General features: G+C 35.0%; 1 protein-coding gene across 3 annotated transcripts in view; it reads left to right on the forward strand.

Moving 5' to 3' along the window:
* Positions 1 to 10,966, forward strand: part of LOC108978923 (segmentation protein even-skipped-like) — a 14,125-nt gene extending 3,159 nt beyond the window's left edge. The window contains exons 2-3 of one of the 3 annotated variants that reach the window (XM_018949440.1): positions 8,483 to 9,290; positions 9,418 to 10,966. In XM_018949440.1, the coding sequence (XP_018804985.1) occupies positions 9,164 to 9,290; positions 9,418 to 10,472 (1,182 nt within the window). In that variant the 5' untranslated portion in view covers positions 8,483 to 9,163 and the 3' untranslated portion in view covers positions 10,473 to 10,966. The remainder of the gene's footprint in view (positions 1 to 8,482; positions 9,291 to 9,417) is intronic. The other 2 variants (XM_018949439.1, XM_018949441.1) reach the window with 2 other exon arrangements.
* The last annotated feature ends 3,537 nt before the right edge of the window (positions 10,967 to 14,503 follow it).

Consider the following 14,503-nt stretch of genomic DNA (forward strand, 5'->3'; position numbering starts at 1 on the left):
AGAAATGCACAAATTTACTCCTCAAATTAATAAGTAATTTTTTGCGCTGAAACCACTCTTAAAAATAAGTGAACTTCGCGCCATTTAAACGACAATAGCTACACAGTAGCCCACTAACAAAAACAAGTAAATGTCCATAGAAATTTTACTGCTCTAATTTTTGACCAAACAATAAAAATTGCACAATGGCATTTGAATGGTGCGCATAGTTAGGTAATAAGTGACAAAACATTTAGCAGTTGCATAATAATGCGAGTAATAATCTCACGTAACAATTTAACGGCATTTGACTTTTCGACAATATTACCGAAATTAGAGTCATTCAGCCCAAAAAAAGGTGCAAAACTCTAACGACAGGTCAGAGTGGGAGTGTGCAAGCAAACTCTAAGCTAAAAGCAAATGTCGAGTTTATCGATTCACAGAAAATAAATACATACCAACATATACTAGACAATATTTGTGCGCTAATCCGCTTAACCCTGGAAGAGCGCGTTGACAGATCACAGCCCGTTCGTTACCTAAATTTGCCGCATGTTGAGGCAACTTTTTGGTATTTAGTATCTAAGTATGCAAATTGAGCTATTGGCCAACCTTTTGACTTACCCAACGACATTGATACGTTCAAGGGAAATCAGTGAACCGGTGAATATCTAATATTTACGACACAACAAATACAACAAATCCTATTCAGAGAACTTTACTTTCCTATTGTGTCTATGTGAGGTGGAAGAAATGGGCAACTGTATGCACCAAGTATGTGCATAACCTCTTTTACATAGCCCACTGGATATGAATAGCGGAAAAACGGAAAAGGTTGTGACAATTGTTGAAATTGGAAAATTCTATCGAAATTGATGAAGAAATTGACGTTGAACCATTTCACTCTTAACTCTCATCGCCGAAACGGTTTTGCGGGCACACAGCGTGTCGTATACATACATATGTATATATATACAAACACTGTTACACGTCAAGCGTTAAGCGTCATTGTGGACGGCGGTTGGTGGCGGCGATTGTTCAAGATGCGGCAATAAAACTCAATACAGAAAGTGAAATTGTTACAATTGTTGTAATTGTTGCATATGCACAATAAAGCGTAACAAGAAAATTAACCAATTATGCCAATGTTTACGCGCAACGGATTAACGCAACAACACAACAGCGCTCTCAGCACAACTCAAATGGACATGACTGGCCGCTAAGCGGCGCAACTTAACCCAACTTCGTGAAAAAGGGAAAATTCTGCAGCAATACCTTTGTACGCATTGCTGTTGTTGTTACATTTCCTTCAACTCGCTAAGCGTTATTGTTGTGGAGTTTATTAGTGCATTTGCATCTCTTTACTTAACCCACAATGTCCACAGCTAATGTATGCATATACATATGTATGTATGTATGTATGTATGTATACGTATGCATGTGTGCCTGTGTTGAAGGCAATGTAGTGCAATAACGACGAGTTGCAGCGCATTACAACAATACGCCTTTCAAGAACTCATTTAGCTATATTATAGGAGCAAATAGAGCTATAGTCAGCGTACACAAGGCAAAGAACACCCTTCTCCTCGCTCTAAATGCATTTGTACATATGAGGCACTAGAGCTTCTACTCATCCGTCGGCTGTACATGACAATTTAATACCCGTTGGCTAACTGTGTTTACCGTTTTGGTTGTGGAAGGTGTAAAATTTGAATTTACTTTTGTCCTTTAATTAGCTGCCACCACGTTTTACTTAGTCATACCTGCAGCTAATCTGTCGTCATTTTAATTATGCACTGCACGACGGACAGCGGCGTATGTGCAGTGTTAGTAGGAGGGGTCCACAATGATTTTATATGAGAAAATATTGCAATAAATATGGTTGACGAGATACTTTTATACCTTGAACTGGGTATACTAAGTATCTATAAGATAGAAATACCCAAAAGAAGGGGTCAGAGATGCTGTATAGTATAAATGAACAGCCTGAAGTGAGTTAAATCGAGCTGATATTTCGCACATATAATCATTTGTCGCAATCGACGTTATAAGATCACTATAGCATATAGCCATCACACAAACTAATCGTTCAAAATAAAGTCCTTGTGTGGAAAAGTTTTTTATTTGACAAGATATCTTCACGTAGTCTGGTAAGTGTAATTGTCTAATGCAAAGGTATAGTCTCCGAAAAAGTTATTTAGATCCTACCAATATACCATATGGTTGCCATATAAACTGACTCATSCAAATAAAGTTTTTGTGTAAGAAACTTTTTTATTTGAAAAGATATATTAACGAAATGAAGCATAGCGTATTTTTGAAGACAGCGCTATAGTGTCCGAAWAAAATTTTCGGATCGGATCACTATAGCATATAGCTGTCATACAAAGTGACMAATTCAAATCAAGTTCTTGTATAGAAAATGTTGCYGTCGTACCAACTGACCGATCAAAATTAAGTGCTTGTATGGATTTTTTGATTAGAAAATATATATATAATTCTTCAGATCGGATCTGTAGCATATAGCTGCCATACAATTTGATCGAGGAAAGTTCTTGTATGGAAATGCTTATTATTTGACACGAAATTTTCACAAATWTACACAAGTCACAAAAAACYCGAATTATTATCCGAAGAAAACGACTCAAGAATAATAAGAAACATAAATAATACGTATAACTAGTTGTCTTTCACAACCCCCACTACGGGCTCCATCCTCCTCACAGCGCCACTGTGCTAACTTACTATCCTTCAACTGACACATATTTAACACTTATTTACTTTGCTGTTTGAGTTGAACCCCCTCCTCAATTTCCWTTTAACTCGATGCCGAAATATTATGTATGTATATATACATGTATACATGTATGAGTATTMACTTTGGTTGCGAGAATTCACTTATTATTTGTTGTCATAACTGCGACCGTCAGAATGAGTTTACGTCGCTGATTATACTGTTATAAAGAGAAAATTATTAGCAGGCGTACAAACTGGGTTAATATGTTGGACCRCCTTCACATTTGTATAATTGCTGGGTCTGTTAGTATATAACCTACATATAATATTACGAATACCTATATAAGTAAGCATTTACATAAATATAATATGCACCCACGTATATGTATATGCCGGTTTAAGCATTTGGATGATGCCCTGTCCTTGGCAGGTTGGCGGTCAAAACACTTTCGTATGTTTACATAGCTTAACCGGTAAAATAAATTGTTTTAAATTATTAAGTGCAACTGCACTGTTATGCGGCAAATGTTATAAATTATTAATTTAATGTATGTACCTATACCATATAAGGTATTTGTATAGCTGTTTAGAGAGATCAAAGAATACAATGGCATTTTTTTTATTACAATTGCCTTATTTGTCAAATTAAATATAAATATACATACATACATATGTACATACTATGTATATGACACAAACAAAATTATATTTGTTTTTTACTCCTCCCTCAAAAGAACTTCTAATCCATTTGAAGGCAATGTTTGCCTTCAATCATTCCACAGTTCCCAATTCAACATATTAAAGATCGGACATTAACAGAGTTCAACTTTTTAACCAGGCCACAAATGAATATTTCAAATATTATTTTTGGGTTATACACTTCTAAAGTGTAATCCTCGGTTCAATCAACTCATCAATTTAGACATACATACATATCGTCACCTAAAATGTAAAATAACGTAACATCACTTTTCTTAAGTTTACAGGCGAAGGAAAACGATATAATAGAAACCACCCATTTTGCAAGAAAAATTGAGTGTTAGTTAAAAAATAGTTACATATTGGTTATGTCTAACAGAGGAAGCAGAAAATTGTATGCTACATACACAATCGTTAGCAATAAAAAACCGCCGCCATTTTGTCAAATTAAAAAAAGTAAAAAAGTATATATATATGTATATATGTACATATACATATWTATATATATAAGTACCTCAATTTATACAAACAAGTTATTTGCATAAATACGAAATAAAATTGTTGTAGCTTATGTACTATAATTACAGTCATCTATCGTAATCGCATCGTAATAATGCACTTAGTAGCAAGAATTATGCAATAAGAAGAATAATTAATATTTATGCGCAAAAGATATGGAAATCTATGAATATAATGTACTCATATACTTGTTTATGTATATATATGTAATTATTTCATACTCAGAATCACAAGTACAAACATATTGTCATAGTTCAAAATAAGTACCCTTCAAAACTCATAAGTTTTTAGTATGAAATATTTCTACTATAAAGTTTGTCACAGTTACAGTTATCAAATATTGCTCTCAAAGACTTTTAAATATACCTTGCAAGATCTATTTTAGTACTTGTCAGCGGAATTCTTTCATCAAAAAAATTACTAATGCATATGCTTAGGTTTTTCAAGAATCCAAAAGCAAAGATAAGTCTCAAAGAAGACTTTATATACCAGATACTTACATATATGAGAAATTATATATGTACATACACATATAATTATAAAAATTTCCCTATCTATATAATTTATATTCTATATTTTCCAAGACTAAAACAAAATATGCAAAACTGAAATGAAAACCAAAATATGTAACATTTAATCCATTTTTTAAGAACTTCTATGCATATAGTATATGCATACATATGTACATACACATCCCATTTGCAATTGCAATATATGTGCAAATATACATTCAAAAGTATAATTTAATGCTACAAGCATATTAAGAAGTTCTTATGCGTTACCGTCGTAAAAAAATAACGAAAAACATCAAATTACAACAACATAATGACAACAATAAATCGCTTGGTGGTTAATGAAAATATAAAAAGCCAAATAACAATAAACTCATACCAAAGAAAAAGAAAAAATATATAAAAACAACAAAAACAACTAACCAAATAACAACATCAGCCACATTATAGCTCAACGGTAGCAACATGGGACCCAGAACTTTATCAACAAGATAAAGTCATTTATTAGTTGACTGCATGTTGACGTTGCCAAGTTTCGCAATGTATACTAACCCTCAATCCACATGGCACCAAACAACAAAAACGAGCACACTTTTTACCCGCTCTAAACCCATACATATGTATACCGACATGCTGGTGGTTGTTGGCTGTTAGGATGGCCATTAAATTGAAACACACGAATATTAAGACCTTATAAAGGAGCAAATAATATGCTGCTAACGTGGAYCCAAATGCGTCAGCGGCGGTACAGGAGTACGGCGAGTGGCACGAACACACAAAAATTATTRTGGCACCGTTACTTAGTGCTGAGCGTAGACAAGTTGGGGCTGAGGCTAGAGTTGGTGTATACATACATACATATACATATTGTATGGTATATGATAAAGTGGGGCAGCTGGCTACACCAATACCACAATAAACCGCTACTGAGCATTGAGAAATAAGCACATAAACGCCATAAAATGAAAATGAGCGAACTAATGTTTCTAATGAAGGCGAAGCAACGAGTGTGGACAACAGTAAGCGTTAACATAAACTCACAAATATGCGTATATTTATGTGTGAGCGATATACATATATGTATAGGTATATGATGTATATAACAACAACATATAAAAAGTACATAAAAAGGCGCGCCAAATTAAAAATAAGACAACCAAAATAGCCGAAGCGGTGCGGAAGTGAGTTTAGCGTTGATAATATTCCTTAAGCGGCTGATTACTTATAGCACATTGGGAGCAAGTGCTTCCAGCATGAGTAAATACTATATACTATATAAATACCGATGTATGTATATAAGTAAGAGTGTAGATATATGTATACATACATATATGCATAGGTAACTACGGCTACTTAACCGCTCAACATTCTAACATCAACCACCATCAGCATGGCAGTCTTCCACTCGCCAAACAAACCACCCACCCACTCAATAACTCAATGAGCTGGCTGCCATATAAATTGTGTTATTTCCTGTGTTCACACTCCCTGTTCTAATAACAAACCCATATGTGTGTGTGCACTCATTCCCCGTAGCATTACCGCTGCTGAACTCACATTATGCCATATCATACTTGATGAAACAGATAAAATCCARTTATTAAAGGTTTCACCCATCTCAGTTGCTCCAGCGTTGCGCACCATTTGTGGATAAGCGAAACAAAAGATTCGTTCATCGCTATGAATACGAAATTTGTATATAACAGCAAACACATGTCTATCAATATATGTATGTATTTGTATATACATACGTATAGGCGGTTCTCTTTGCGCTGCTGGGGCATGGCGCGACCGAAAAAGCTGTAGCATTGGCCATTTCTCATACTCAGAGAAACACAATGGTGGAGTGTCAAGGTTGCCAAGCTTTTGATTTAAAAATTGACATTTCGTGGCAAAGCACATCGTTAACTTAATCATGTTCAATCCGCTTGGTTTAGCTATTATCTTTTTTATTTCTACCTGCCAGTAACAAAATGGGCTGATTCCAGGAAGAATTTATGTCTTCAAGTTGCCTATCATCAATGATGCATTTTCAATAAAGCTAAGATAAAGAAAGGATTATTTTCAATAGATTTGTTATGCATAGTGCATAAAGTATAATAAAATGACATTTTCTAGAATTTTAAATGAATGAATAAGCCTTATTTAGTTCTCCGCTTCTTTAAGGGCTTTAAAATTCAATTATCGAAAACTATCAATTTTGTAAAAGTTTACAAATTTCGACATGTTATCAATTACATATTTCTATGAATAAAATTGTTTGTATGTAAATTTTGTAAATGTAGGAATTTTGTCAGGAAAGTATTGAATGTGCTCTTGTTTTTATGATTATTGTCTATACTATAGTATTTTGTATCAATTAATGGCTTGTTAGTAATAATGTTAATTTTTCCAGTCGTGATTTGGGTTCTGCGCATCTTTTTCGAGTATACGAACATCACGTGATCTCCACTCTCAGGCTGCTAATCGAAAATAAGGAAAAAATTATGCGAAAGGTTTTAATTGAAATCAAGCGTGCAGAATTACAGTCTGTAAAATGTTCTATTTAAGGGGTTATATGCAGTTAGAAGGCTGAAAAAAGCAAATTCTTCAGAACTTTTTCTGAGAAAACTTTTAAATTTAATGAATCTTTTCGCTGTATTTTAAGACTAAGTAAAGTTGATCTCCGGAGTTCATCTCCGGAAGCTCCTCTCAAAACAGACTTTTTGCAGTAAACCTCTTTGTCTTTTAACTAGATCCTCTGATATTAAAAAACCAAACAGATTTTGTTAAAGTTAAAATGTAATAATTAATGGAAGGAATAAAAAAATTTTTTTTTCACACAATAGCAACAAATAAATTTGTGGGCAAAATTTCGGCCTTAAATTGTTTAGAATAAAATATATATAGATGAGAAAAACATTTTCGATTAATTACTAAAAATATATTTAGGAAGCTCGTGTTAAAATTTGAGACTAATCGGATTAACTTTTTTCGAAAGTATACACCGGAACGATATAAMATTTTTTGTGTGAAATCATTAAGAAAATAATATAAAAAATCGATTTCTTAAAAATGATAACTATATATAACTCTTCAAACAAACTCTCAATTGGTAGATAAAAAAAAAAGCTTATAAATAATTAATAAAATCATTGATAGTTTCATGAAACGTGGGTACTAGTCCGGTGTCTACACCTATAAAAAATATATCCAAAATCGATCTTAAATACAGGTAACTAGTATAGATCAGTGTTATCAGCGAACGATATCCTTCGTTTATTGTTCTTACAGACACTCCCATTTTCTATAGAAAATATTTAAACTCTTGACCTAAATGTTTAAACAAAAAAATAATAATAATAGATCCAAAATACCTCACACACTTCAAATTTTTATACAATAAAGATTTCTACGAATAAATGCTATGAATTTTGTGTGAATTGTTGAATTTCTTGTTATATCTAAAAGTAGTGGGATCGTSAACGAAATTTTAATTATCGCTATTTATATTTATAATATGCTATACTGAAAGATTCAAAGTTTTATTAAAGGCGCATAAGCATACCTGCTTAAAAGAAAACTACCTGCGGTCCCAAAAGTACGATAAGTGTATTCGGATTCGGTACTATTAAGGCAATTTTTTATTACATGTAATTTGAGAGTTCTTTTTGCTCATGTGCTTAACAATGACTTTTTCCTTTTTTGGAAGCTTTACTCTTTTCTAAAGACTTCCCTAAAGAAAAATCAAAAGTTGTCAAATTTATTGCTTTTAGCTTTGTCGATTTATTTTTTCTTGGAACAAATAAATTTTTATAATCACAGATTGCCATGACCCAAATGTAGCACTGAGCAAGAAACAAAGCGGCAACTCTGTTGGGGAGTGAACTTATACGCCCAACGCTCTAAAAAATTTGTTGTTATCGTGCAGCTCATGCTTCATGGAAGCATAGAGTATGTTCTGCAATAAAATTGATTTTTAATAATTTGACAAAATTTTGATAAATTTATATTAATGCTATATTAAAAATATATATAATTAGGTATAAATTTCTCAGCACCTTTTTGTATTTTTTGCCACAGCCAAGCAATAAATGGTTCATCAGAAAATTTGCTGAACGATCATAATTGCCGTCATCGACGCATTATCATGCATTCGACAGACAAAAAAATACCACAGGTCACCGCAAGAGTCATTCATCGAGGCTTTACGAGACACATAAACACATGCACTCATACATATCTCAATGTAACATATGCATGTACCTGCTTCTGGTTGTTGCACTGTTGTACTGTTGCGGTGCATGACACTCTCTCTGACTTTGGTTTTGCCTTCTTTTCGTAAAAGAGCATCCGTATGCCTACTTATTGCGGCCTTTTCATTGGTTGGTTGGTTCTACTTGATTTGTTGTTGTCCGGTGTTAATGCTATTATCATAGAAAASGAACACATTTATGTAACAAAAGCAACATTGAGAGAAAACCGCCCGGTTTTCAAACATTAGATGTTGTGCTCTCTGTTGAAAACTATAAAAGGCGCACACGGAGTCTCTGCAAATCATTCGAGTTCTAGAAATYAACAACGTAGCATACTCATACTCTTACAAGCAAAGTGAAAAATTTCAAATACGTGAATAGTGTGACAGCAATTGTATTGAAAAACAAAAAAATAACCGACGCTTCTTCCCGGTTTGGATTTTAGTTTCAAAAGATATTAAATTAAAAATAAAATAAACGACAATGCATACATACAGATCATATGCAGCACATGTGCACGATAGCGTGAACCCAGATCAGAAACCGTTAGTTGGCGATTTGATTGCCACACAATACGTGAAATCACAGACACCGCCGCCTTCACCAAACGGTGAGTAATCACGAACGTAATCATGCCGAAAACGGCATTACGATAACGATCTCTTGCTAAGCGCTGCCGCGAACGCCTTAACTTAAGCAACTATACTAATAAATTTTTTCTTTTATATTTCATTCAGGATCTCACTCCAGTCCCGACACATCACTAAACAGCAGTCGTATGAGCGGCAATGATATACCTACAGATCCATCGGTGCGGCGTTACCGTACCGCCTTCACACGCGATCAATTGACACGTCTCGAAAAGGAGTTCTTTAAAGAGAATTATGTTTCGCGTCCGCGACGWTGCGAGCTAGCTTCACAATTGAATCTGCCCGAATCAACGATTAAAGTTTGGTTCCAGAAYCGACGCATGAAGGATAAGCGCCAACGCATTGCGGTCGCCTGGCCCTATGCAGCCGTCTATTCCGATCCAGCCTTTGCCGCCTCTTTACTGCAAGCCGCCGCCAACAGTGTGGGCATGCCATATCCACCGTATGCCACACCAGCCGCCAATCCAATGTTAGCCGCTACCACCATGCCAATGCCCGGCCACTATGCACCATACCGTTACAATCCATACGCACCGATGGCAGCACGCGCTGTGCCACCACCAACAATGCAACAGCATCACAGCGTCTCCGCACATGCCTTGGCGGCCGCAGCCGTCTCATCGGGTTATCCCAACGTATTGGGCGCCATAGCACCACCACACCCTGCGTACGCCGGATTCAATAATTTGCCACCGAAACAGCAGACACCACCACTCGATTTGCAATCATCCGCATCGTCGCACTCATCTACGCTCTCGTTGAGCCCCACCGGTTCGGATCACACCAAAGTTTTCGAACGCACACCGGYGACCGTTGCCATCCCCAGCGCAACYGTAACCAGCAGCCGTAGCAACAGCAGCGCGGAATTCATTAGTGTCACACATGAAAGCAACAACAACACTTTGATTGCCACAAATATTAACGGGACTTTGTATAACAGCGAAAATATTACCACCCCACTGCCAGCCACCATCAATGAACTGAATCATCATCTAACCGCCACACAGTCGGTTGGCCTATTGACGAGCCAAAATAACGGTACAACAAGCGGTGCCACCAAACGTCACGCATACACACCACCACAAACAGCTGTCTCAGAGCCGAAACCGAAGCTCTTTAAGCCCTACAAAACCGAGTCTTAAGCCTGCTTAAGTTTCATGCTTTGGGGGGTGGGGCGTAGAGACAGACAATGTTGTTGATTGGTGAGCAGCCGACGGGCTTAAAACTAGTGGTGAGGAGTATGGAAGCGGAGCATAGTCTAATAATTAAACAAATTAAGTGCTGTGATAAACAAATTTATGTGTCTGTATGTATATGTGCTACTATTTGCGCTTAATCTGGCATTAAGTGTTGTTAGTTATTTAATTTCCGGTACGAATTAGTGATTTAAAGTAATTAAGTAATAGTGATTACTGCAAATTAAGTATTTAATAGTAGAAAATCGGCAAATCCAAGTACAGCGGACTGTGGTAGGAGATCATAAATAAAATAATAATACAGGAAAATGTAAAAAGTTGTGTAAAATAATTTTAAGTAAATGTAATTAATATTAGATAATTATATAATTTTAAAGTTAAGGCTCAACGAGAGCGTATTTTAGTTATGAGCGTGTAAAAAGAAGAAGATAAAAAATAAAACTGTTTTATTGTCTTATATAAGAAATGTCTTTTACTTCACTTTTTTCATAAAAAAAATTATTAAAGAAATATTTTTCAAAATTGAGGTTATGTATATATCCAAAACCAAAACGCTATAAAATTTAACACCAGGTAAGCAGACACGCTACCAATTTTGATACCAAAAACAATAACAAAAATACTTTTTACCTAAGCTAAATATACGGGATATTCCTAAGCTTCTTGTCAAGGTCAAACTCTTCCACCTGAGTTCTTAGAAAACGCTAATATTGCCATTTATGTTAAAGAGCAAAACGCTTAGCGAGATTTTGCCAAACAATGAGGACATTCGAGTACAACCTTAGGTGATGTTAACCAGGAAGCATAATTATCAGTTATGAAAATTTAGGTGTAAATGTAATGTAGGTGGATGCGAATTTATGAGTTAAAATATTACTAAAATAGAATAGAAAAAAGTAGGATCACACTAAAGACAAAAAAAAATAAAAGAATATATCCGACAAGGGAAGACGAACACTCAAAACGATCAAATAGCAGACAAATGGTAGATAATTCCCCCCATAACCTTCAAAAAGTATGAAAATATTAATGACAATTGAATAGGCTCACCTTTAATTAATATTCTGTGGTCCACCTGGACTCTATGGTTGTTATTAATGGCGAAACCATTCCATTGCCATTATTATTTTCAATAGCAAAACACATGAAATGAAAAATAAATGCTACTAATATTTATATATTTAACGATCTATGGTATATTTTAACAATACAGACCAATCTATATTTGGTAATATATATACATATATACCTATAACATTTCTACCTTTTACTTCATATTATATTACACTCCTAGCAAATTCTTATACAACTCACTACCCTCCAAAAGAAGCTCACGCTGGCAGGCACTGCATGCAGGCATCGGAACCCGCCGCTGCTCAGCTGTTTGGCATGCGTCGGCGGCGTGCCGTGGGTGGCTCCCGCTGGCGAACGTGTCCTTCAAGAACGTAAAATTGGTGGGCAGCAACAAATATTGCTGATCTTTCGAAAACGCAATAAATGATTTGGGATATATACATAAAGGCAGGGCTAATATCGAGGATAACTATTTGAAATTTGTAACTTTGCCACGTGACTCTACACACAGCTTGATTTACTTTGTTTTCTTGACTCCTGGTGTCCAATGGTCACTAGAAATATAAATATCATTAAATCGTAGGGAGCACAGCACAGTGTTCCACAACATTAAAGGTAATTAAGCAATCTAAATAGCCAATTGTGCGAGATAACAATTCCTACATTGTGCATATGTCAGTCGATTATTAACTATTAATTTATTGTCATTAAATTTTGTATTTTTTTATAACGACATGTTTTGGCACACAGTGTGACGAATTTGGTAAATTCAAAATAAAAAAAATAAAAGAGGATTTAAAATTAAAAAAAAAGTTTGTTATTTTCGATTATAGTCAATAATTACCATTATTAATGATAACTTATCGACCATTATTCATGGTAATTATCAACGAAGTCTTAATGAAATCGTCCAATATACATATATATTTCCACAAGTTATTTTTTCGAATGACCAATACTGAAAAGAAGATCTTTGAAAATAATACAKTTTTTTGGTTTAAAAAACATATAATTTTTCAACATGTTCAGAGCTATCTCAAATATCATCCCCCGCAACACTGTATTTTCCCTCGTTCTCCCATTAGATATGGCATCTCATCGTCAGAATAATAAGTACAAGGCTGTACAAAATGATTAAAGCATTTTGTGTTTACCCAAGATAGGTTAGAATGGGTAGAGGAAGCTAATTCCGTCCTGCTATTTGGTGCAGGGGCTTGGACGATGACATCAATGAGAGTTTTCGAGAGAAAAATTCTGCGGCGACATTGACATAGTTCAGCGAATTAAAAAACAGTGATTACTTTCGCTAGGTCGTGTTGCCCGAATGGACGAAACCCCTCCAACTATGAGATACTTCAACGCAGTACTCACTGGGGAAAAAGTGAAAGAAGAAGACCTCCACTCTGTTGGAAAAACTAGGTAAGAAGGACCTGGCTAGACTTGAAATCTTAAATTTGCGCCAAACAGCGAAAAGGAAGAACGACTGCCGTCGTGTAAACTCGGGTATAACCGCGTAAACGTAGTTTATGCCAATAGAGACGAAGATATTAAAAACTGAGGGACTGGTTCCCGTATATACAGACAGACTAGCATGGTCGTCGTCTCTGTATAGCTCTCCAACAGTTCCTTCTGGGAAGCTTCGTGTCAAACTTCATGTACTCTGTTTGGATTATAAAAAGTGGATGAACAGATCTGGAAGGACATGTAAAAAAAAAGTGACTAAAAGTTAAAGAAAATAGGCCGATTTAAAGGCTATTAATCGTTCGGAGTCTAATACTTCCATTATTCTAATTTTCATTCAATTTTCAATTTAATTTCCAAATTTTTTATTGTTCACCGGAATGGTTTTACACCCAGTTAATGTTAGTGCCCTCATCCTCTTATTCATTTGTATTTATGTATTTTTTTTTTTCTTCCACTTTTACGCATCTGTGTGCATCCTTTGGCTCTGCCAATTGTCATAATGGAAATATCATAATCCGTAAAACGTCCTCATTGCTTTATGACCTCACCCCCCAAAAAGTATGAAGTATACTTGCCACATTGGCAACGTAAGCACAAAAACAACAAGCTATTTTGGTATGTACATTTATTATTTGCCATCCTTTCATTCGCTCTGCGTCAGAAAATCAAATTTGCATTTGATTGTCATAAAAGCAGCAATATGTAGCTTGTGCTATTGTTTTTGCTCATCTTTTAAATTCTTCTTCATATGTTCGAGAGGTTTGGGAATAGACCACCTTATATATATTTTTTTTAGAAATTTTTATTAATTCGAGGATTTCTCATAAGGAAATGTCTTAGTAAAATGTTTTTATTTCCTCTCAAGCACTTAAAGTTAAATTTTCTTGTCGAATTTAGTAATTTTTAAAGGGCAAACTCATGTGACAGTCTACAAAASACGAGATAGAAAATATAGATAGAGATATATATATATTTTTTTCATTTTACACAAAATATGGATTGTAATTTTACTATTACAGCGAAATGAGTCTTAACTATGCTGATGTTATTCACGAATAAAACCGAACTACCTCAATTGCAACTTCCCTCACTCGGTGATACTACAACTTCTATATCCCTCCAAGGTTGGACTTGTATAGTGACTTCCAGATCAGAATACCCTCTAGCTGTGCCCAAARAATAAGGTRACATTTGAATTTAAACTGCGTGCGTCGAACGATTWKRRRAAYWWTTTTTTTTAGGTTGATAGTACWGTCAGTCACATTTATGTCAAAATTCATSTTAAAATACTCATTAGWGTTTGAGATACGTGTCGTTTTGTGAGCTGCTAAAAGTGAGTTTTTCGTTTTTTGCGATGTCGAAATTTGTTGAGCAAAGAATTTGCATTAAATGATCGCCAAAAACTCAACCCATATCGCTCCACAACCACCGTATTCACC

Source organism: Bactrocera latifrons, unplaced genomic scaffold (genome assembly GCF_001853355.1).
Source record: "Bactrocera latifrons isolate USDA-ARS-PBARC rearing strain unplaced genomic scaffold, ASM185335v1 scaffold_13, whole genome shotgun sequence".
Classification (NCBI taxonomy): domain Eukaryota; kingdom Metazoa; phylum Arthropoda; class Insecta; order Diptera; family Tephritidae; genus Bactrocera; species Bactrocera latifrons.